Source organism: Colletotrichum aenigma (assembly GCF_013390185.1).
Source record: "Colletotrichum aenigma strain Cg56 chromosome Unknown KSG_Cg56_contig02, whole genome shotgun sequence".
In the NCBI taxonomy this organism is placed as follows: Eukaryota; Fungi; Ascomycota; class Sordariomycetes; order Glomerellales; family Glomerellaceae; genus Colletotrichum; species Colletotrichum aenigma.
In genome coordinates, this window is record NW_023500908.1 from 2,716,450 (window position 1) to 2,737,138 (window position 20,689).

A 20,689-nucleotide genomic window follows, 5' to 3' on the forward strand; every position below is an offset into this window, starting at 1 on the left:
GGCGGCGAAAATGGCGCATAAGAGCCTTCAGACGCGCCAAATGCGGGGTCAGAGACCCACTTACACTTTGGAAAGAGCGGCAACCTTATCCAGCACGTGGGCGAATCTTGAGCTCAACGGCGACCACCAGTTCGTCTCTGATGGGACCGCCCCCCGCTCCCCGGTTTAAACGTGCAGAATGCGAGTTTCCGGTGAATCTTATCAATCTGTTTTACCTGAAAAAGCCGACGTATCCGGTTGGATGTGTGTTGTTTTGATTGAATCTTCGATCTCCCTTTAGACTCTTGTGTGTGCATGCGCGCGCGCGGTGCCGTGACTCGTGTGCGGCCCATCCCGCCTCAAAGGTTCCCTTCCCACGGACCAAGCCCGAGGCTCTTGTAAAGTACCAGTTCGTGCCGTGACGAGAAGTGATCGGCGGTCAATTTGTACTCTAATTCAAGCGCTTAGATCGGGCTGTTGAAATCACATGGGATAAGTTTTTCCATGATTTTCCAACTTTTCCAAGTAAGCTTGCATCGGAGGTATGTTGCCATGTTCGGCAGGCAACAAGCAACACCAGTGAGGGGTTGGGAATTTGGTGTGTGTTGGAGAACCGCATAAACGGCACTGCCAGGAGCTGAACAGCAACGGCCACCCTGTTGCGCTGAAGTGGTGTGGGCGTCATTTATGCTTTGCTGGTTAGCGGGACTGCCCGCAAAAAATAAGTCTTAGCTTCTCCTCATTTACATTGGAAGAGCAAACGATTGAGAATTGAGTTTGCGGGCTCTCTCGGCCGGATTGACGGTTCGGGGAAGTCGGATTCCAAGAGATTGTGATTGCCTTGATGTGCGCTGTTCCTGGGCGATCCGCGTGTTAGTGGCCTTCGTATGCTCGGGTTCGCAGATCACTCCTGTCGCATCACAACACATCGCAATTCATGAAGCCTCGAGTTCGAGATATCAATATGGTTATGTATTAAGGAGCCGTCGTCAGAGGAAACCCAGTCCTCGCTCCATACTAAGAAGTTATGTGCATGAAAGTCATCCCTGAGGCCGGACCAAGTAGTCGCGTGCCTCCCGATTAAAATAGTAGAATATCATCATCCCATCATTCCCCTTACAACCAAGGCAAACAGACTTACAAAGCAGCCTTGCCGAGGTTGTTGTTGAAGTTGGCCTCCTTCATGGGCACGTTAGCGCTGCCAAAGTCGGTGTTCTCGAGCGCGGTGCGGGCGGCGTCGGTGAGCGACTCCCAGGCGATGAGGGGCTGCTGGCCGCCCTGGTCGCTGGTGAAGATCATCTGGTGGTTGACGGGCCAGATGCTCTGGTAGCCGACGCGCGGGTGGGTGGTGTCAGTCCAGCTGATGCCGGAGGTCTTGGTGTCGTACTCGCCGTGCGCGGAGACAGCGACGCCGAGGACGGTAGCGGAGTCGGAGGCGGCGGAGAGCCAAACGACGGTGTTCTCCCAGTCGTGGCGGTGGCCGAGGCCGGACGAGGGGGAGTCCTTGGGCATGTAGTAGGAGTACATGATGGCGTAGGCGCCGTTGTAGGAGCCACCGCGGGCGTAGACCTGGCCGGTGGAGGAGGAGCAGCCCCCGTTGGAAGAGCCGGAGGTGGCGAGGCCGCCGCTGGAAAGTGTTAGTGTTCTGTGTGAGACGTGGTATGAGAGTGAGAGAGCATACCCAGTGTTACCGGCGGCGTCGACGGCAGGGAAGGGAACACAGCCGTTCACGACCTTGAGGTAAGGCTTGTACTTGAGGTACAGAGCACCGACGGTGCCTGAGGGGACGGTCTCAGGGAAGCCAACAACGGCATCGTGGTCGATGACGGCACGGGCCTGGATGGGGGCCGCGGAGACGAAGCTGGCGGCGGCAGCAAGCCACGAGGCGAGGCGGAGGACGGAAGGGGCCATTGTGACTTTTGGGGATGACTTGTCGAAAGTCAAGCTTGATGTGAAGAAGGGATCGGGTTGGAGCTGCCGGATGTGCGGTACTAGATAAGAAGATTTCTGAGACGAACTGGGGGATCGTCTCTAAATATGTCTATCTGATCTTCTGAAACTGTCACCACTGCAGCTGACGGGAGTGACGTGTGGGAGGGGGCAATAATGACTCGGTGAGGCAAAGCAGGCAAGCGACCTTGGATGTTGTTCAAGAAGGGCCTGTTCCTGCGTCCGATCAGCGTCGTCTTGCATATCTTATAGTCACATTTCGTTTCTTGTCTCGTCCTCTCAGGACATGCAAATCATCCACGAGACACTCGAAGAGCGCTGCTGGGGTCCCGTCACGCCCCTCTCGACGAACCAGAGATCAATATTTCCCACCAGGCTAGGTAACAATCATCTCCGAGGGCCATCACATCCTCCTCTCGCCCAGAGCAAAAGGGTCTGAGAATCGGTCACATTGGTGCCCTCTCGACCCCGCCCGTGGTACGGCGTAGTGTCGCGATTGGGCCAGGCCATGTTTGCAAGTGCCGTTTGCCGATGGTGCTAATGAAGCGTTTCCCGCTGTCGAATATGGGCCTGAGCAAGCCCCTGGCGGGATGCCGAGACGATATCGTGGGATTCTAGTGAGCAGCCTAGAGGGAGCTTGCGCAGCTGCCGCCTTTAGCACGGCGATTGGGGGCCATTGAGGAGAAACAGGAGGGTGGTCGGGCCCAAGGGTCACCGTCTGGCAGGGGAGCATTCGCTGCTAGATGCATTTAGGTACCGAGCTGATCCCTGTCGCTGTGCCTGCATCTGGCATCTTGGTCCGGTGCCAGTGAGGGAGCCATGTAACCTCGATATCCAACTCCTCTCGTTCCCCGCCCGAGCTTCTCCTCGTGGTCTCGTTGTCTGGTCTCCAAGCGGTCTGACGGATGTGCGTCGTCGGACATGGTGCGATTTGAGTTGTGTGGGGACGTCGCATGCTTGCAAGTTGCAGCTTGGGTGCTTGGGAAGAAGAAAATGCGGTCTTTTTTCTGTTTCTTCACCGAATTGCGCATTCTCCCCGAGCTCTCGCGGGAACGACACAAGGGTGATGGCTGGATTGATCTGCGTCATCGACAACGGTTGGGAGGCGAGCATGAAAGATCGCTTGACACATCCCGCCTCAGCTGGCGGCGAGGTTATGCGCCCGCGAATCAGGCGCGACCGCAGCCGCTGAGGAACATGGCCGACGGTCGTGACGGAACTGGGTTGTTTGCCTCTCTGGCGTCGCAGCGTGGGCTGAGCGATGGGGTCCCGTTTTAGTTTTACAACAGTTTCGCGCGCTCGCCATGTTCTTGGGGACCGTTTTTGTCGGGACCCCATGTGGCGAGAGGTATATATCGCAGATACGTATATGCGAAAGAGTCGTATTTGAGGTGGGGTCTGCAAACGTCTTTATTGAAGCTCCTTTGGGCTATTGTGGACAAGCTCTGGAGTCCACATGGCAATCGGGTGGCCTTCTGGTCACTCGGCCGAAGACAAAATGTTCGTGTCAAGGCTGTCGCCTGTAGGTGAGAGGTTGGCTGGCGTGGCCCCGGCGCCCTCTTTTCAATAATTCAATCTGCCCGAGTCAGTTGTCGGCAGCATCCGGATCCGGGGTTCCAGATGAGCTCTTTCAATGGGTCCCAACAGTGTGGATGGGCCAAAAAACTCAGGACCAGGCGATGGGAAATTGCATTGGTGGATGCTGGCCCAGGTCTTTATCGCGTAGAGGAAATGAAGACGACAAGTCAACTGCTCGTGTCTGGGCAAAAGAAAGTCCCGAACGAACAGACCAACACCCAAAGAGCAGGTGCAATAAATGCTGCGAGTCATCGACATGGTGTTATTACATATCTAGATCCCGTAGAGGAATTGAGATGGGTATCAAGCTTTCCGAACATCGTAAACACGATCCGTAACAGATCATCGCCCTCCGAAATCAAGCCCTTGGTGGGCTATCCCTTCCTGGCTTTCCAGGTAAACGGCCATTAAATCAGAAAAATCAAACTGTGCGCCAAATCTTAGCTAAAGTCCCACGACTCTCCCCACAACTCGTTCAAATTCAATCCCAGAGCTTCAAGACTAAAGTCGGGATTGAACGACTGCTGCTGCGTCTTTGCCGCCAACACACTGTCAGCAACGAGTGCTGGGGAGAAGTCTCCGTGAAGACTCACCTGCGGATCCATGGATGATGACATCCAAGGTAGCGGTTGAGGCAGCAGTCCGTCGACCGTGTTGTGAGACGACGGGTACCCCTGGAAGGAGAAAGGCGTGACGGACTTGAGCGGTTCAGTTAGTAAGTGTTCGTTTGTGCAGAAACGGTTGCGGAATATGCTCACCTTTGGTCTTTCGGGAACCTCCAGGCCGGGGATCTTGGAGAGCTCCGATGGCTGGCTCGATACCGGCGGCTCCTGGTTCGCCAGCAGCTTGTAGTGCAGGTTGACAAAGCGTTCCGCGGACGACGCCTTCGCTTGCTCCGTCGTCTTCGTGCCCAGATGGGCCTCGAGCAGGCCGAGGGAAGAGCACATGATGGAATAACCCCACGGCTCGTTGTTGCCGGTCCGCAGCAGCCTATCCTCCTTCATCAAAAGGCACTTCTCGAGCAACTTCACCGTGTGCTGGGAGTTGATCATGATCATGTTGGTCGAGCCGCGGGGCTGCAGCATCGTGACACTGCAGAGGTTGACGGCCGTGGTGAGGGTGTCTTCGCGAAGGAAGTTGAGGCAGCGGATGCCCTGCTCATAGAGCTTGTCGTGCAGGAGCACGATGTCTCGGGCGGCGTTGTAGTAGATGATTTCGGAGTACTGGTATTTGGCATTCGACTTTCGCAGCTTGAGGAATGGTTGGTGGAGAGGAATGATGTACTGGCGGAGCTGGACGTGGAGGAGGGTGTAGGCGAGGAGCGGACGCTTGCCGCCGTGGGTGTTGTTGTTGTTGTGCTCCCAAGATGGCAGAGAGTCGATCTCGTGGGTGATGTCGTTAGTGTACCTGATGACTTGATCGTAGTCGATCTCCCCAGGTGGACCACACAATAGCCTGCTCAACTCCATGCGGAGGGGCAGACTCTGGCGAGCGAGATTCTGGTAGGAGGAGAAAGTGTACTCCTTTCCGTGCTTCGAGGGGGGCAGCTGAGTGGTGTCCTCGTCAAAGTCCTCGTCGTCCAAATTCCTCGGGGGCTGCACGTCGTAGTGCAGTTGGCTAACAAGCGTTGGCAGACCGTGGTCGAAGGAGGCCTGCATGTCGAATTCCTGCACCGTCGCCCATATCCTCCTCCTCATTTCCTGGTTGTAGACTGAGATCTTGCCGGACATGTGGCTGGGCTCACGATGGAGACCGACTGAAATTCCATCCTGGATAAGAGCTCCCGAGTTCGTCCAGAAGCGCTTCTTCTTGACCGTGTTGACGCGCTTGCCAAGATACAGGAGGCATGCAATTTGGTAGTGGATGAGCTTTCGGTGCTTCACGCTCTGCTTGTCCTGCCAATCCTCAACGGCTTTGATGTACTTCTCGGCGGTGGTCTGGGCATTGGAGATCATGCCCGTGAACCTCATAGACTCGTGAGTGTGGATGCAGTTTGCAACCGCGATGATGGCCAAGACAAGGGCGGTGAAGGCGGCATAGCGGGACTCGACAGGGTTCTCCCAGAATTCCGAGTACTCCCTCCTGAAGGTGGGGATGTGAATGATGCGGTGCATTTGCTCGAACTGGTCGATGTAGACCTCAACCAGGGCATCGACTTGCTCCTTGGGAGGCAGAAGAGCCTCCAGCCGGGGGTCAGGCTGAGCATAAAACTTGTCGCGGTCCTCCTTGCGCTTCTTACGATCCTTGCGGTCATGAGCCTTCACTGGCTTCAGCCATTCGTCTGCTGTCTCCTTCATAAAGGGACACAGGCCAGTCAACTGGAATGAAGTCAGATAAATGTCCTCCACGAAATCATTGAGGCTCCCAGAGGAGCTCGATAGACCTACCTCAATGAACGCCATCGTGGCGTTGTGAGGACCGAAATACCTCGTCCTGAATTCCTTGCCTCTGAAAAAGCGGAGCTCTGAATTGGCGCCACCGTCGCTGTACTGATGCCAGCACTTCTCCATTTGGTGAGTGTTGGCGCATGGATCATTGGCGGGCGTGTCGGTGGACTCATCCTTCTGAGTGTGCGGTGAGTTGGTGCCGGCAACTGTGCTGCCATCGAAGCTGGACATGGCCTGTCGGGTGAGTTGAGTCTTGAGCTGAGCGACTTCCAGCTCAAGACGGCGGATGCGGTCGTGGTCCTTGGCCGCCTCCCGGACCAGGGACATGTCGGTTTCCTTGGTGCCGCCCATGGCCAGTTCACCGTTCCTCCGAGAGTCCAGCTGGGCAAAGGCGGGGGGGACTCCTGAGCTGGCGTTCAGAACGACGCCAGACTTGGTCTCGTAGGTGCAGCGGTCAGGAGTGCCGCTCTTCAAGCACCGCTGGCACGGATAGCCACGGTCACAAGAGAGCTTTCTTCGGCGGCACTCTAGACAGCTGAGACGCACACGCTGGCGTTTGCGGGGGTGTTGGCTGTTCTCGTCGTCATCTCCCCGGGAGTTGGTGGGAGAGAGACTGTCGTTGTCGTCTACTGAGGGGGGCGACATTTTGTCCTCGTTGGGCATTTTTTTTCTTTCTTGATGCGGGCTTATCGATTGCAACGCAGCGAAGAATGATCAAAAACGAGGGAAAAGTGTGCCGCGCGCAACACTTGCCACCAGCATGGTTATAACAAAAGTACAGAGTGACAAACTCAAGTCAGGCTCCGGTCCGGAGCGTTCTTTTTCACCTGCCGTTTGCTGTCAAGATGCACTGGAGAGGCCAAGGGAAGAAACTTGCCCCTGTCAGGCAGTTCGAGTTAGAGCCGAGGCTGCGACGCGTGAGGCTTAACAGCGTGCTACCTATTTTTGGGTGCACGAGTGTTAGAGGGCGCCCAGAAAGCTTACCTAAGACCGATGTCTCCGAGCACAGAGGTGGTATAACCGAGCAGCGCCGAGCCAGAATTCCCACTAATGAGTGGGGCATCTGATAAGATTAGATCGGGCCTTCCCCCCAATTGTTCTCCATCTCTTGACTCACACTGCAGGGATCTCCATCAGATAATTTGCTCTCTGCAACCCACAAACCGAGCGAAATACTACGCAGTAAGCCGACGCAAGACGCGCGGTTCTCACCAGCTTGACATAAATCGAGATGGCATGCCCTGGACTGCCATCATCCTCGTCGATTGTGTTGTAACGTCGTGATGGGGGGATTGCGAGGGCATTGAGAGGGCATTGAGTAACCCCACGACGCGGCCTCGTTAGACCGAACGAAGGAAGCCATACAGACTACACAACACACAAGCGCAAGACCAGACACTCGCTGGACGACGCCTCTTGATCCTTCTGTCGTCTAGTCGGCAACGCGGCCGTCAAAGCAGCCCAAACACTGTCATCATCTGTTGGAGTCATACATCCCCAAGTGGCATGGCGACATCTCAGTCTTCCCCCTCTCAGAGTCCGCCTCCGTCTCTCCAGGGATGCGATGCATGCACGACGCTACTTTGCCCGTACCGACGGGTGTGAAAAAAAAGCACCTGCAGCGGAGGAGTGTCAGGCTGTGCCACACCGATTGACACTAGGCGCTGCCGACCATTCCGGGTTCGTGATGCCCCCGTCTCCATCAATGGATCTTTTTTGTCATTCGAACCTACGGTGAACCCTTGGCAGTGCCATTGGCATTGGGTCACGAAATGATCACCGGCATGCGAAGCGAGAACTTTTGATTCTCGTAAACAGGTTCCCGCCACGACCGATGGTATGCTGCATCAGTCAGAATTCATGTATCCCATCCTGTCAAAGATGACAGAACGGGATCTGCTGGCATCGATGCTGCCAGCGGACGAAGACTGATGCGATGACCCCAACACCAACCCCAAAATCGACGTGGAAGGACGGACCGCATATCTCGGGACCCGAAAATCGTCGTCTGCAAAAATTTCACGTCGAAGCCCAACCCAGCTGCTCAAGGAACAAGGGGGGCAGGCACGCGAGCGAGCGGTTAAACACGAGTGGGGTCATAGTTTGCAATTGCAGGAATGCATCACGAAAGAGACTGATCTTTCCGACCACTCATATCGCGCAGCAGCTGCAGGCGGAATGGATCCCTCCCCGTCCCAGCAGACACGAACACCCCACAAGTTTCCGAAAAAGCTTTTCGAAGACCCGACGGGCTCCAGCCTGGTGTGATCGCCCGCAGCGGCTACGCAAACACGCAGGCCTCCTCACCAATTTTTTTTTTCTTCAGTCCACATTTAAAGTTATCAGATCAAAATCCTTGTCGATGGCGGATCAGCACTCCGAGATCGGTGCAGGGTCCCTATTCGTGTCTTGGTCCGGTCACAGCCACAAGGAGGCTTCGGGAGGCTTTGGCAGGCTTTCGTAGGCTGGCTGGCAGATGGCAGATGCGAGCTGGCAATGGCCACGCTGGAAGCGTTTCAAGGGGATCGACGTCAAACGCTGCACGGGATGCTGGCTTGCCTGCGCGTGCTACGCGACACTCCTCGGCCGCCATGGCCCCGGCGAACTGTAGCATTGTGAGACACGTACCGGAGCGGAAGCGAGCTCGTGGCGACACAATGTGTTTGCTTTGCTGCGATTATGGCATTTCGCTGCGAAAGCCGTGGCTTCTGGCTTTCAGAACAAAACAAAACAAAACAGCTTCCTCTTCAGAGATTCGACTCTTCCAATATCACCGATTGACGACTGCAATGCAATAGCGGACGCCAAGAACACACGATGCGCCTCTCTCTCGCCTTGCTCTCGGGATTTCTCGCGATCTCTCAAGCCAATCATATCCCCGGTAGGAGCTTCGATCGATTGATTTCCATCTGGCTGGAAAACCAGGTATGCAGCCCACACTCCTCCGCCGGCAGCACCCCTTGCTGATATTAGCTGTCCACAGGACTTTGCCAAAGTAGTCAGGGATTCCCACATTGGCGACCTGAAGAAGGAAGGGATTCTGTTAACCAATTATTACGCCCAAACCCACCCAAGCCAGCCGAACTACATTGCAGCTCTTGCAGGCGACTACTTTGGCCTGAACCACGACGAACGCATACGTCTGCCAATAAACGTCTCTACCATCGTCGACCTGCTCGACTGGCGGGGCGTATCATGGAAGGCATACATGGAGGATTTGCCTGGACCGGGCTACTTGGCCGATGCCAGTGATGGCCAGACGGGCGGCGGCAAGTGGGACTACGTCCGAAAGCACAAGTTGGTTGGCCTGTTGATGAAGTTTGCTTCTGTGGAAACTGATATTCGCGCAGCCCCTTTGTCTCCTTTGACTCCATTAATCTCAACGGAACCCGGCTGCTCAACATCCAGGATTTCCAAGAGTGGAAGACTGACTTCGAGGCCAAGCAAGTACCCCAGTACGTTTTCATGACTCCCAACATGATGAACGACGGTCACAATACCACCCTCGAGTACGCCACCAAGTGGGCCCGCGACTTTTTGAAGCCCATATTGGCCGAAGACGCCTTCAAGGAGAGGACTCTCATCCTCTTGACCTACGACGAGTCCGAAGACAAGGGCAAGCCGAACCAGATCGTGTCACTCTTGATGGGAAGTGCAATTCCCAAGAACCTGAAAGGGACAGAGGACAAGACCTTCTACTCGCACTACTCGATGATGTCGACGGTCGAGTTCAACTGGGAGCTTCCGAACCTCGGGAGGTATGATGTTGGAGCCAACATCTACCAGTTTGCGCAGAACCTCGGAAGCAAAGTTCTCGTATCAAACAAGGACCCGCCTAACATGGCGGACGTGAACAATTCCGAATCGTACCCTGGAGCCTTGAACAACGACACTGGCAAGTTCCGTCCGTATCCGCCTCCGAATCTTGGACTCAACGGGTCGAGCGGGCTGCCAATTCTGGAGCATATTCGCTTGCAATGGATTTTCCATAAGGAGGAAACACCGTATGATGGAAAAGGCACTCTCTATGATGCCAGATTCCAACCAAAGTATATACCGCAGGTTCCTGTCAGGCATGGGGCTTGAGCATCGAGAACTTAGACAACTTCGAAAGCTTGCGCCCCGCCGGGTTATGCCGAAGTCTGATCGAGCATCTTATGCATATGAAGCTTTGGCGATTTCCAGCCTCCTATGATTGCAAATCGCAAAGTCAACCTGAGCCTTCTCATACCGCTGCGTGGGCCTCAAGAGCTTGAGAGGACGCTGTTGACCTCGCGCGTCACAAAAGGGGCACTTCCAATTGCGGTACGGCAATTTGATCGGAAGCAACGTTGCGCAGAGGTAAAGCGCATGGGCTGGTCTTGTGCGTAAGTGCTTGACCAGCTCGTGAGCCCGCCCTTCAGATGGAAGGTTGCACGAACACATCGGGCGCATTCTGACCATCACCGGGCTTCAACGGAAATTAATGGTGAACCACTGTTATCCGTTGAATTCAGGCCAGTATATTTGCTGTCAAGAGTCGAACATTCTGGCGTGACTTCTGGAATCCGTCGGACGTTGGCAGCGTGAGGAAACACCCAGCTATCACCCGACTATCGCTAGCCTCGGAGGCGGATCGCGCATGTGCAGCAACGGACATGGGTTTGGTGCGTCCTGCCCCAGACCGCATAGCGAAGCCGCCTTTTCGCCGTTTTTCGCAGGTTTGGGTCGCCTGTTGCGGACACTTCACGACTCATTGACGGAGCAAAGTGGTGTCTTCGGCGAGAGCGAAGCATCGCGTGAGTCCCACAGAACCGACCTATCGCAGCTTCCATGATGTATGTGTATTGTACGACACAATCATATGCAGCTCGTCACATGCTAAGGGTCGCACGAGATGATATAATATAGACAAGATCTGATGCCAATATAATGAATGGGCTTCGATGCAGCAAACGGTACTCTAGGGTATCAATCAATTATGACACGCCGTTCCACATCCGGTATTGTAGCTTTTGGGAAGCAAGACGGGCCGGATGCATGCCGGTAAATGTGACGAACGGCGCGGTTGAGGCGCATCGTACGTAAGGGTAACTTTATCTGAAGCTATTCCCGAAGCATGCATCACACCTAGCTCAAAAGCAAATGCCGACATTTTGACTCTACCTAGCCTACTGGCCAATGCCGAGATCGTTAAAAAGTCCTCGATTAGAAGTTGCGACCTTTCATGGCAATGTCGACGTCTATCTAGATTCGCTCACTCACAGGATCGATCAGACTGATTTTCACTACGTTGTTGTCAGTGCCAGAATTTAGACCACGTTCCTGCCTGCCAGTATGACTCGCATGTAAGATTCGCAGTCCGAGAGTCGTCTCACCAAAGCCAGGCCTAGCAAATCTCCATGACTCGAAGACAAGCCACCATTTCTGCTCCGCCGCGTCTTTCAACATCGGCCCCGAAGCGCGGCAATTCCTTCTAGACGCAATTCTCAAAGCCGTCCCGGCCACGACTTTCTGACATTGAATAGGAGACTAGGAACGCTGTTGCGAGGCTAATGACACAGAAGAACGGACTCCTCCTGCGCCACGCCAGCCGCGAGGATTCCTCATTCGCCAGACATTGATGCGACCGCGGCGACTCTAAGAGCGGGCCTCGTCGTGAGGCCGTCGCCGCGCTTGAGGCATTAGCGCCAGGGCGAAGGCACGCGGCGCTACCGCCAGTGCCTGTTGTTCCCTTGCATGTCTCACATCTGTCAATAGACACGCCAGGAAGAGCGCGCCAGGAAGGAGACTGCACGACAGAATCCCCCTTGCTGGACAATATTTTCCCAATGGGCGCCATTGCTCCGGGTGGCTGGCGACGATGGCAGCATCAGCCATCGCGACAGCTATCGGGAGGCGTGCGTCCCCCCACTTTTGGGGCTTGTTTCCAGTTGCTGTCTTCGACGTCACCTTTGCAACTCTCAGGGTCGCAATCTCAACCGGACTGTGACTCTGTGTGACAAGACATTTTCCCCTCCGTCTCTTGCGCCGTTGGGGTATTCCATATCCCGTGACGCCCAGCAGAGAAGAGAGAAGAAAAAAAAGAGCAACCCGATCATCTTGCGACCAGGAGGCCATGCGGATACCCGCAAAAGAGCTGGCCAAGATGCAACCTCTCGCGACGAGAAACACTCCTGGTGTAACGCGAGAGGATCTCCGTGGGAAGATATGTGGATTCCCCAGTCCCGCTCCGTTCGAACGCCAGGTCTGTACTACTGTTTCGCATCACGACTCTTGCCCTTCCGTCGTCCTACGAGGAATGGCCCCCGTCGGCCGCTGGCATCCGCAACGCTGTGCCAAGGTTGTGAGGCTTTTCTCCCCCGCTTGGACGTCCGTTGAGACTCACGGTCTCTTGCGTCGAGCTGCTCGATCGGACCGTTGGCGGGGCGGTGCTCGGTCTGGCTTCCTGGAGGACAATTGTCGTCCTCCTGGACAATGGGACAAGACGGATCTCACTTGTGCAGAAAGCTCGTCCTGCTCTTTGCACCCGTAGTCCTGGCTTCGAACCTAAGGACCGTGTTCTTGTTCGAATGAGGGGGAACTGAGAGATGACCTGCATGGATCGACCTTGCATGGCGATAACATCATTCTTCACTGCACGGGCCTCCGGCGTGTTCACGGCTCTGGGACTGACGAGTGGTCTCCTATTGTTCTCTTCCCATCAATTGGCCTAGCAATTGGATGGGGAAAATGTGGGAAAACAGGAGGAAACAAGGAGATCTCCGCAGTGGGGAGCTAAGCTCAAGCTGCCGCATGGCTCTTCCTCCTCCTCCTCCTCCTCCTCTTCTCCCACCTGAGCTTCACGCAACGCCGTCTGGTTGGCCCGCGCCGCACCTTACTCAGGTCAACAAGGTCAAATTTCTCCGCAGCTTGGATGAAACTAGCAAGAGAACACTGTGACAAAAAGGCAAACATGATTCAGTCCTCCCAGCCCTAGGCATATTGAGCGAGCATATTCCGGGAGGAGGAACCTAAGAAGGACATGGCTACTACTCATGAAGAGTCACTCCCAGAGCCTTTGCCTGAGTTGGGATTGCCTCACGGCAGTTGGAAACAACGAATACGCAGGGAAAAGCAAAAAAGGAGGAAGCCATGAGAAGCCACCAACCGGGGCGGCGCTCAACGTGACACGGGAAACATGCACGAAACCGTTCACGCCCAGCAAATGGCTCATGTCACCCAGATCATTCCCTACCTTAGGTCGGATCAAGGATCCACTGCCACGAGGGCTTCCTTCGATTGTCTGTTCCATTGAGTCTTGCGCGGAAAGTGTTTCTGCTAGTCACTGACGGTGAAGCAAAGTCACACCCGAGAGACGTTACCGCTCCGCTCCTTCACATAATCTAGCCTGACTGACGAACCCTGATCCCGTCCCGAACCGCTCAAACCTCCCCTTCCCCTCCCTCCCATCCCGTCCCGGCTTGCCCATCCAGCAATCTTCATTCAGACCTTCGATGCGTGTGAAGGCTCATTGGACAGGTCTACTCCGTTATCTACCTTATGTGATTAGTTGGGACACGGCTCTCGAGCCATGTGGAGAGCACAAAAGCTTACCTGCAAAGGGCATGCATTCGGGCCACACTTCCCGCTAAAGGGACGGGACGGATCAGTCCAACCAGAGTTTGGGCGGTCTCTCTCGTACACCACTCTTTTTTTCACTCTGCCGTCTCTACACACACTAGCTGATAGTGAGTGGTCCATCTCCCGTGCTAGTTTCCTCCCTACCTCCCCTGAGCGAAAAGGAAAAAGCAATCGCACACCTCCCTTGCTCGGACGGCAGTCCGCAGCTTATATCGCAGCTGCATCTCCCCCCTCCCTCCCCCCACCCTCCCCATCAAGGATGACATTGACAAGCAAGCCGTCTGTGGTTGTCCGCGAGTTCCATGACCGGGGAGATTCGTCCCTTTTGATACGACCCAAGGGCACAACATCTGTTCAAGCTGCCCTTTTTTCTTCCATTTCATCATTCTATCGCCTTCGGTTATAGGCTTTCACACAGCAGCATATCTACATTTGAACGAGAGGGAAGGCGAGATGAGGTGGATGCAGGCCGGTCTGGCGGTTGCGGTCGCCTTCTTTGGGGTATCACGGGGTGCACTCACCGACTTCGTCGGCCAGCTGCCGCCATGCGGGGTGAGTAATTTTCGGAATGCTTCATTGTGGTGGCTTCTTCTTGAAGAATATTGACTTACTTTTGGGTGGTGTAGTTGACTTGCATTATCAACGCGATACCAGCGTCAGCGTGCCATTCCGTCGACAACGACACCTGCATATGTAGCAATGAAGACTTGAAGGCGCGGGTGCAGGTATGCCTCCTCGCGAATTGTACGAGGATAGAAGCATTAGGTCCGTCCTTTCCCTTCCAAATTTGCTTGAGAAGCACACTAACACGCCAATAGATGTCGCAAGGATAGAGGCCGAAGCATGCAATAGACCAACACGCGAGCGCAAGGTGGACATTCTGGCGCCGTTGGCCATTCAGATTACTGGGTTCTTGATGGTTCCGTTGCGGTTATTCGCGCGGTGGACGACGATGCACCATTTTGCTCCGGACGATTGGATCATGCTGTTCACAGGGGTATGTCAACACAGGAGGGATGTAGATGGCTGCGATCTGACAAGTGACAGCTCATGTTTGCCGTTTTTGTCGTGCTTGGACAAATTGGTAAGCGCGGAAGCCTCCGTTGTCAAGTTCTCTACTAACTAGACTTAGCCGGTGCCGTTGCCTTTGGAGAAGATGTGTGGATGGTTAGGCCGGACGAACTAACATTCGGCCTCAAAGTCAGTCACCCTTCTGCTGTCACCAGTATTGCATCTAACCGGACCAGGTATTCTATGTCGACGAGAGCCTTTACCTAGCCTGCCTAGGCCTGACCAAGATATCAGTGCTATTCTTTTACCTCCGAATCTTTCCCAACAAACCGTTCCGCTGGGCAACATACGGAACGATGGGTTACATCATCATCTCGACGACAGTTCTACTCTTCATGCAAATATTTCAATGCATTCCCTTCGAATTCAACTGGGTAGGCTGGCGCGGCGACTACGGCCCGCATCACTGTCTCGACATCAACACTCTCGCCTTCGTCGCCGGCGGGCTGAGCATCAGTCACGACATCATCATCATCCTCTTGCCGCTCCCGTTGCTCTACAAGCTCAACATGTCCAGACGCAAGAAGGCGGGCATCTTCTTCATGTTCGGCCTCGGCGTCTTCATCCTCATCACATCCTGCGTGCGGCTACAGTATATCGTCCTCTTCACGCGCTCGCTCAATCCGACATGGGACTTTACGGATCCGCTGATCTGGTCCGGGGTGGAGGTATCTGTGTCCATGATTGTGGTGTGTCTGCCGGCGGTCCGGACGCTGCTCAACCGCATTTTGCCGAGCATATTCGGGTCGACGGCCGCGACGGAGATTACACCAAATCGCAAGGCGTCTGCCGGGTCTGGGTTCAGGTCCATCGACAGCAACCGGCAGTACCAGGGCCGGTTCGACTACGAGGAGGAGAGGAGAGAGGTCGCGCGGGCGGCGCGGCTGGTGGAGAAGAGGCGCAAGTTCTTCTCGTTCATACCGCAGGCCAGGGAGCCGAACGAGAGCGAGCTGGAGCTGGGGGACAAGTCCAAAGGGGAAGTGAGGACGGATATCAGGCATGCGGATGGTGGTGAGGCTGCTGAGACGAGGCGGAGCTCGATGGAGAGCGGGATTCACGTGAGCACTACGACTACGTTTCAAGACCCTCTCGGGCGAGGACAGAGGGACAAGGCAACGTTCTGAGGAGACCTTGCGGTCACGATATTCGAATGGATTAAGGCAGTCGATGGACCGGAGTCGCGATTCGGCGCCAGCTCGGGTTCACAGCACTGAGTCACTGTTTGGAGGCTATGGGATACTACTGGTTGGGGCATGGGATCTGTGATACCATTTGCATGGAAGGGCGTTGGTTTGACGGGCAAATACATAAAACGAACTGAACAGTGTAAAAGTAATAGTATTATTTGAACCTTCGTCAAAACTTCCTCGTGAAGATGGATGCATGGTGGGGCTAGTCCGAACCGCTGACTTGGACGTATCCATCCATGGCCGGATTGCTCGCAGCTGAAGCATCAGCCCACGATATCAGCCCAAACCGGGGCTCAACTCAATCGAAAAGCCAAGTCTGAATAGGAATGCGCCACGTGCTGGAAACAAAGATCCAGAAACCAAGGGTCCAGGCCTAAAATATCTTGACCTTACGGGGGACATTTCTCTACACGAGAGGCATATCGCCCGCAGACCTCGTCGCGGCTTCGCGTCGTGGGATAAGGTTTGCATCCCCATCTCAAAAGTGGCGTGATTCCAGACCACCTGGAAGAAGTGCCGTCCATTTTCGATGTGGGAGATCACCAATCATCGGGCGCGCGGGGGAAGGTATGGAGGGAGCTTGATCGGAGCTTATTTTTTGTGTGTTGTTACCAGGGTGAAGGGGGTAATTAATTGTGTAGAACTCTCTTATCGCTGCGCGGGGGTTCTCCGCCTGAAGTGGCCGCCTGAAACTGCAAGACCACCTCTTTGAGCGGTTTCGTGGCTTGGGTGTGGTGAGCTGGGGAGCCTAGAAGGATGATGGAAGAAGTATGTTGGGATGGGGCATGTTGTGGCGGTTCGGGAAACGCGGATGGGGGCTGGAATGGTGGGATTCAGGGACTGGACCCTTGATTGGAGTGATCCGTCAAGTGCGGAGCTGTCCCGCCGATTTTCCCACGATGGCCCCGAAAGGGGAGTCGTGAGCAAGGTAGTGGCTTTATTGGGAAGGGTTGCTGGCAAGGGAAAAGAGATGCCGACACGGCGACCGGGTCCCGATGTCCGGCTCCGTGATACAGCCGGAGAGGACCGGTCGCAATCCCCACACCAGAGTGACCCACAATCACAACGGCATTTGTGTAGTTGTGCAACCAACGGGGATCTCATGGTGCTCAAATGTCGTCGTACTGCATTGCTGCATCTCGATAACCCCGCTCATCTCACCGGTCTCCCCTCACTGCTACGGTGTGGGTGATGTCATGTCTCGCAATCACCATGCAGCCCAACCAAGATGGACAGGAACGCACGTATAGGGAAAATCGTACACTGAAATCAGCTCAATATCCGACCTGTTCCTGCAAAGTGGCTGGCTGGATATGGCGATGGTCGAGACAGCACAACCGAGACCATTGACTCGCCTCCACCCAGCCCGACGCCATTTCTCTGCACGCTTCAGGCGCGGGCGAAAGGATCGCAGATGATGGATTTGGTAAGTCGTACGGATATACGCCCCATATTCCGTTGAGAGGTTACTCATAGCAAGTCGTGCAACACAGCGCATTGTTAAAGTCTGCTCCTCGGCATCAGATCTTCACGACAATCAATCTCTCGCGGCCGCCCATACCCCTGTGTTATCATGGGTCTCCTTCAACCAACTCTCGACCGTTTGCGTGCTACCGATCTGGCAGTCATAAGTCGCCAAATCCTGCAATCCCGATCATTCAGAAAACCCCTGGGCATCCTAGCTGCCTTCAGCCTCATCTACACCCTCAACAAGGCCCTCGCCCGCTGGTACCTCCGCACATCCTCGCCCTGGGACTGGTCCAAAGAGATCGTCCTCATAACCGGCGGAAGCAGCGGCATCGGCGCCCTCCTCGTGCGCAACCTCGCCGCGCGCGACATCAAAGTCGTCACCGTCGACATCCAGCCCCCGCTCACCCCTCTCCCGCCCAACGCGCGCTTCTACCAGCTTGACGTGACCTCCCCCGCCGCCGTGCGGTCCGTCGCGCAGCGCATCCGCGAGGATCTAGGCGGCGACCCGACGGTGCTGGTCAACAACGCCGGCGTCGGGACGGGCAAGCCGCTGCTCGCGGAGACGGACGAGCAGGTGCGCCGGACGTTTGACGTGAACATTGTGGCGCAGTTCTGGATGGTGAGGGAGTTTTTGCCGGCGATGGTGAAGGCGGATCATGGACATGTGGTGACGGTCGCGAGCATGGCGAGCTTCCTGACGCTGGCGTCGAATGTGGGGTATTCGTGCTCCAAGGCGGCTGCGTTGTCGTTGCATGAGGGGTTGACGCAGGAGTTGAGGTATCGGTATAATGCGAGGAGTGTGTGTACGAGGTATGTGATGTTCTCTCTCGTTGCAAGCTGGGAAGCGCTGGTCTGATGTGGGAAGCAGCATCATCCACCCAATGTTCACTCGCACACCTTTGATACAGCTTGCGACCGCCAAGGGTGACTTTCCGGCGGACCTGCTCGACCCCGAAGATGTTGCGGATGCCATCACGAAGCAGATCCTTCGCGGTAGAAGCGGGTCGGTTTCTCTGCCTGGGTGGTGCAGCCTGATCTCCGGGATTCAGGGGTTCCCGACAATATTGCAGGAGTTGATAAGAGGGTCCAAGGCCCATGTGTTGGACGGCCGGTCTTTTGCTGCTTGATATAGATGGGTTCGAGTGTGATACCAATCTGGTTGCAGCGTTGCTAGAGGAAGTTCTGCTGGGCGTCGGTCATCATATCACCAAATGCATGGATACCCAGCGATGTCGGGCCAATCCTCCATCTTTGGAGCTGTCTTCTCACCGTTTCAAACCTCTACTGATGGACGCCACGAAGCTCGTGCAAGAACAACTAGATTGGTGTTTCCACCAGGTGCTTGTACACTTTGTGGACAGCTTGTCCGAGACTGTCCGCGTATAAAATCAGCTTGCATCGCATCGCCGATCTATGTTATACCGCTGCCAAAGATATGCTCCCTTGGGCGAATACTTTCCTACTTGAAGTAAGTCTATTTACCTGACGCGATATCATCAATGGGATTCACAACAGTTGATTAAACCAGTTCCGCGAGTATATATGCGCTGATCTTCTTGCCACGACGAGGACCGCATTCATTGACGGTATGGCCGTAATGCTGCTGGTTCCGGGCGCCATTGGCAGCTTGGTGGCATCTAGTACTGCCAGGGATAAGACGGGGCTTACCGACGCGTTGTGGACCAGCTAATTCCAGCCAGGCCGTGAAGACCGACCGGACATCCCGCCCGTCGTTCCCCACTGGCCGGCCCGTGTCCGGGCCGGCGGTTCCCCCTTCGGAACTAGAGGTTTACGGAACAGCATCTGCACACATTTTGCCGCCGATCGGCTAGAATTTGACCTCTTCAATCGCGTGGAGAAAGCTTGGTAATCCGATTGGATGCCGTTTACTGGAGAATCAGAGACCGCTCGGTCGGTAAGTGACGCGCTTTGGTTTCGATCAGTGGAGTGGCTCAAGGGCAGATCTGGGAGGCAGAGCGCCCTGCTGTCTGGCCGACATATAAGGATAGGCACTCAGAGCTCTCTGGCACACCATCTCAACCGCTCAAGCGCCCGGACGGCAAGCGCCCGTTATTTTTTCCCCAAGATGAAACTTGGACTTTCTTCTTCGATCTCCCGGCAACCAACAGCGACGCTGGAAATCAGCCATCAACGGCCTCGCTAGGTCGGAATAGGCGTGGCGCCCAGCCACACCATCTTAGTCTTGCCAGCCCTGCTAGGCTCCAGCATTGGCAAGACCAGGTCGCAATTGAGCGTCGAGCACACAGTCCTGGCAGGGAAGGATGGCTATTAATACGAGAGCTGCCCTGAACCGGCATTCGCCCAGGCTCAAGGGCAGCGTACGACTCTCTCCGATTCACCAACCCGAGGATCGACAACATGCACCCTTGGCCATTCTTCTGTGTGGCCCTCGCGTTCGCTCAGAATACCCTCGCCGTGAACCAGTTCCGACGACCTGCCGCCGATGGGCCCACAGGCGACTACAGCGAGAACCCAGCCTACGAGGTCGGCAAGGACATTACGTTTCTGTGGGACACGGATTTTGACCAGATTGATCTGGTTGTGTGGAGCGACGCGTCGGATAAGCTCAAGACGTCTCTGTATAAGAGGCTCGCAGGTAGGCCTCCAAGGAGCAACGAGGTGATGGGATGTTGACAAGACTCACGATGACTGACTTTCTACCAGTGAATCTGTCGAGCAGGGCGTATACTTGGAAGCCCAGTTTCGATGGGTTTCCTGCCGAGGCGAAGACGCTGGGGGTCTTTTACCTGACCTTCTATCAGGCGGGAACTGTGAAGCAGGCTGCCCAGTCGCATTACTTCAACATCACCGATACGTCGGCCGCTTCGGCTTCGGCGTCGGCTTCAGCTCCAGCGACGACTTCAAAGGTGACATCGACATCCGTGCCGACTTCTGCAATCACAGCGACGACCCCAACTGCGTACTCGCCACCCTCATCAACGTCATCACCTGCAGCATCCACCGATGCCGCGGTGCAGCAAGATGGAAGTGACAGCAGCGGAAGCGGTCTTTCTGCTGGCGCTGTGGCTGGCATCGCCATCGGGGCAGCCCTGGGGACATTACTTGCTGCTGGTGCTGCAGCATTCCTGGCATGGAAGCGGCATCAAAAGAAGAACGGAGCCGACAAATCAGGCCCTGGTTCAAGAGGCAGCGTGGCCTTCGGTGATGCTGCGGCTCAGGGATATTACGCACCGTCAGGGTACGCGCCCTCAGGCCAGTACACGTCGCCTGCATCGTATACGTCGCCCTCGCAGTGTGGCGGGTACTCCGCAGAGTGGAAGAGCCCGACGGTGCAGCCCGTCGAGCTGGCAACGGACAGAACTCCTGAGCTTGGGGGTGGGACCGAACATGTGGAGGAGCTTTCGACGAACAGGCGCAGCGCGATGAGTTAATAGAGTTGTAGCAGACTTCCAAATGTCAACGAAAGTCGACGTTCAAACC

At 55.4% G+C, this 20,689-nt stretch overlaps 6 protein-coding genes across 6 annotated transcripts; 4 read left to right on the plus strand and 2 right to left on the minus strand.

Moving 5' to 3' along the window:
- Positions 1-664: 664 nt before the first annotated feature.
- CGCA056_v002795 (uncharacterized protein) lies at positions 665-1,890 on the minus strand (the record flags this gene model as incomplete). The annotated part of the gene is made up of 4 exons (XM_037318052.1): positions 665-669; positions 727-836; positions 1,121-1,606; positions 1,661-1,890. The coding sequence occupies 4 exons, from the start codon at positions 1,888-1,890 to the stop codon at positions 665-667; spliced, it is 831 nt and encodes a 276-aa protein (XP_037182734.1).
- A 2,057-nt stretch (positions 1,891-3,947) lies between these two features.
- Positions 3,948-6,539, minus strand: lepB-2 (Transcription factor lepE; the record flags this gene model as incomplete). Its single annotated transcript, XM_037318053.1, has 4 exons — positions 3,948-4,040; positions 4,101-4,205; positions 4,266-5,825; positions 5,895-6,539. 4 exons carry the CDS (start codon positions 6,537-6,539, stop codon positions 3,948-3,950), a joined length of 2,403 nt encoding a protein of 800 aa, XP_037182737.1.
- A 2,172-nt stretch (positions 6,540-8,711) lies between these two features.
- Positions 8,712-9,980, plus strand: CGCA056_v002797 (putative acid phosphatase; the record flags this gene model as incomplete). Its single annotated transcript, XM_037318054.1, has 3 exons — positions 8,712-8,819; positions 8,878-9,191; positions 9,245-9,980. 3 exons carry the CDS (start codon positions 8,712-8,714, stop codon positions 9,978-9,980), a joined length of 1,158 nt encoding a protein of 385 aa, XP_037182736.1.
- Positions 9,981-13,949: 3,969 nt separating this feature from the next.
- Positions 13,950-15,691, plus strand: CGCA056_v002798 (Satratoxin biosynthesis SC1 cluster protein 4; the record flags this gene model as incomplete). Its single annotated transcript, XM_037318055.1, has 6 exons — positions 13,950-14,048; positions 14,123-14,240; positions 14,315-14,493; positions 14,544-14,580; positions 14,629-14,696; positions 14,744-15,691. The coding sequence occupies 6 exons, from the start codon at positions 13,950-13,952 to the stop codon at positions 15,689-15,691; spliced, it is 1,449 nt and encodes a 482-aa protein (XP_037182733.1).
- A 1,639-nt stretch (positions 15,692-17,330) lies between these two features.
- RED2-2 (Dehydrogenase RED2) lies at positions 17,331-18,354 on the plus strand (the record flags this gene model as incomplete). The annotated part of the gene is made up of 2 exons (XM_037318056.1): positions 17,331-18,037; positions 18,096-18,354. 2 exons carry the CDS (start codon positions 17,331-17,333, stop codon positions 18,352-18,354), a joined length of 966 nt encoding a protein of 321 aa, XP_037182732.1.
- A 1,252-nt stretch (positions 18,355-19,606) lies between these two features.
- CGCA056_v002800 (uncharacterized protein) lies at positions 19,607-20,640 on the plus strand (the record flags this gene model as incomplete). Its single annotated transcript, XM_037318057.1, has 2 exons — positions 19,607-19,844; positions 19,913-20,640. The coding sequence occupies 2 exons, from the start codon at positions 19,607-19,609 to the stop codon at positions 20,638-20,640; spliced, it is 966 nt and encodes a 321-aa protein (XP_037183219.1).
- Between the last annotated feature and the right edge of the window lie 49 nt (positions 20,641-20,689).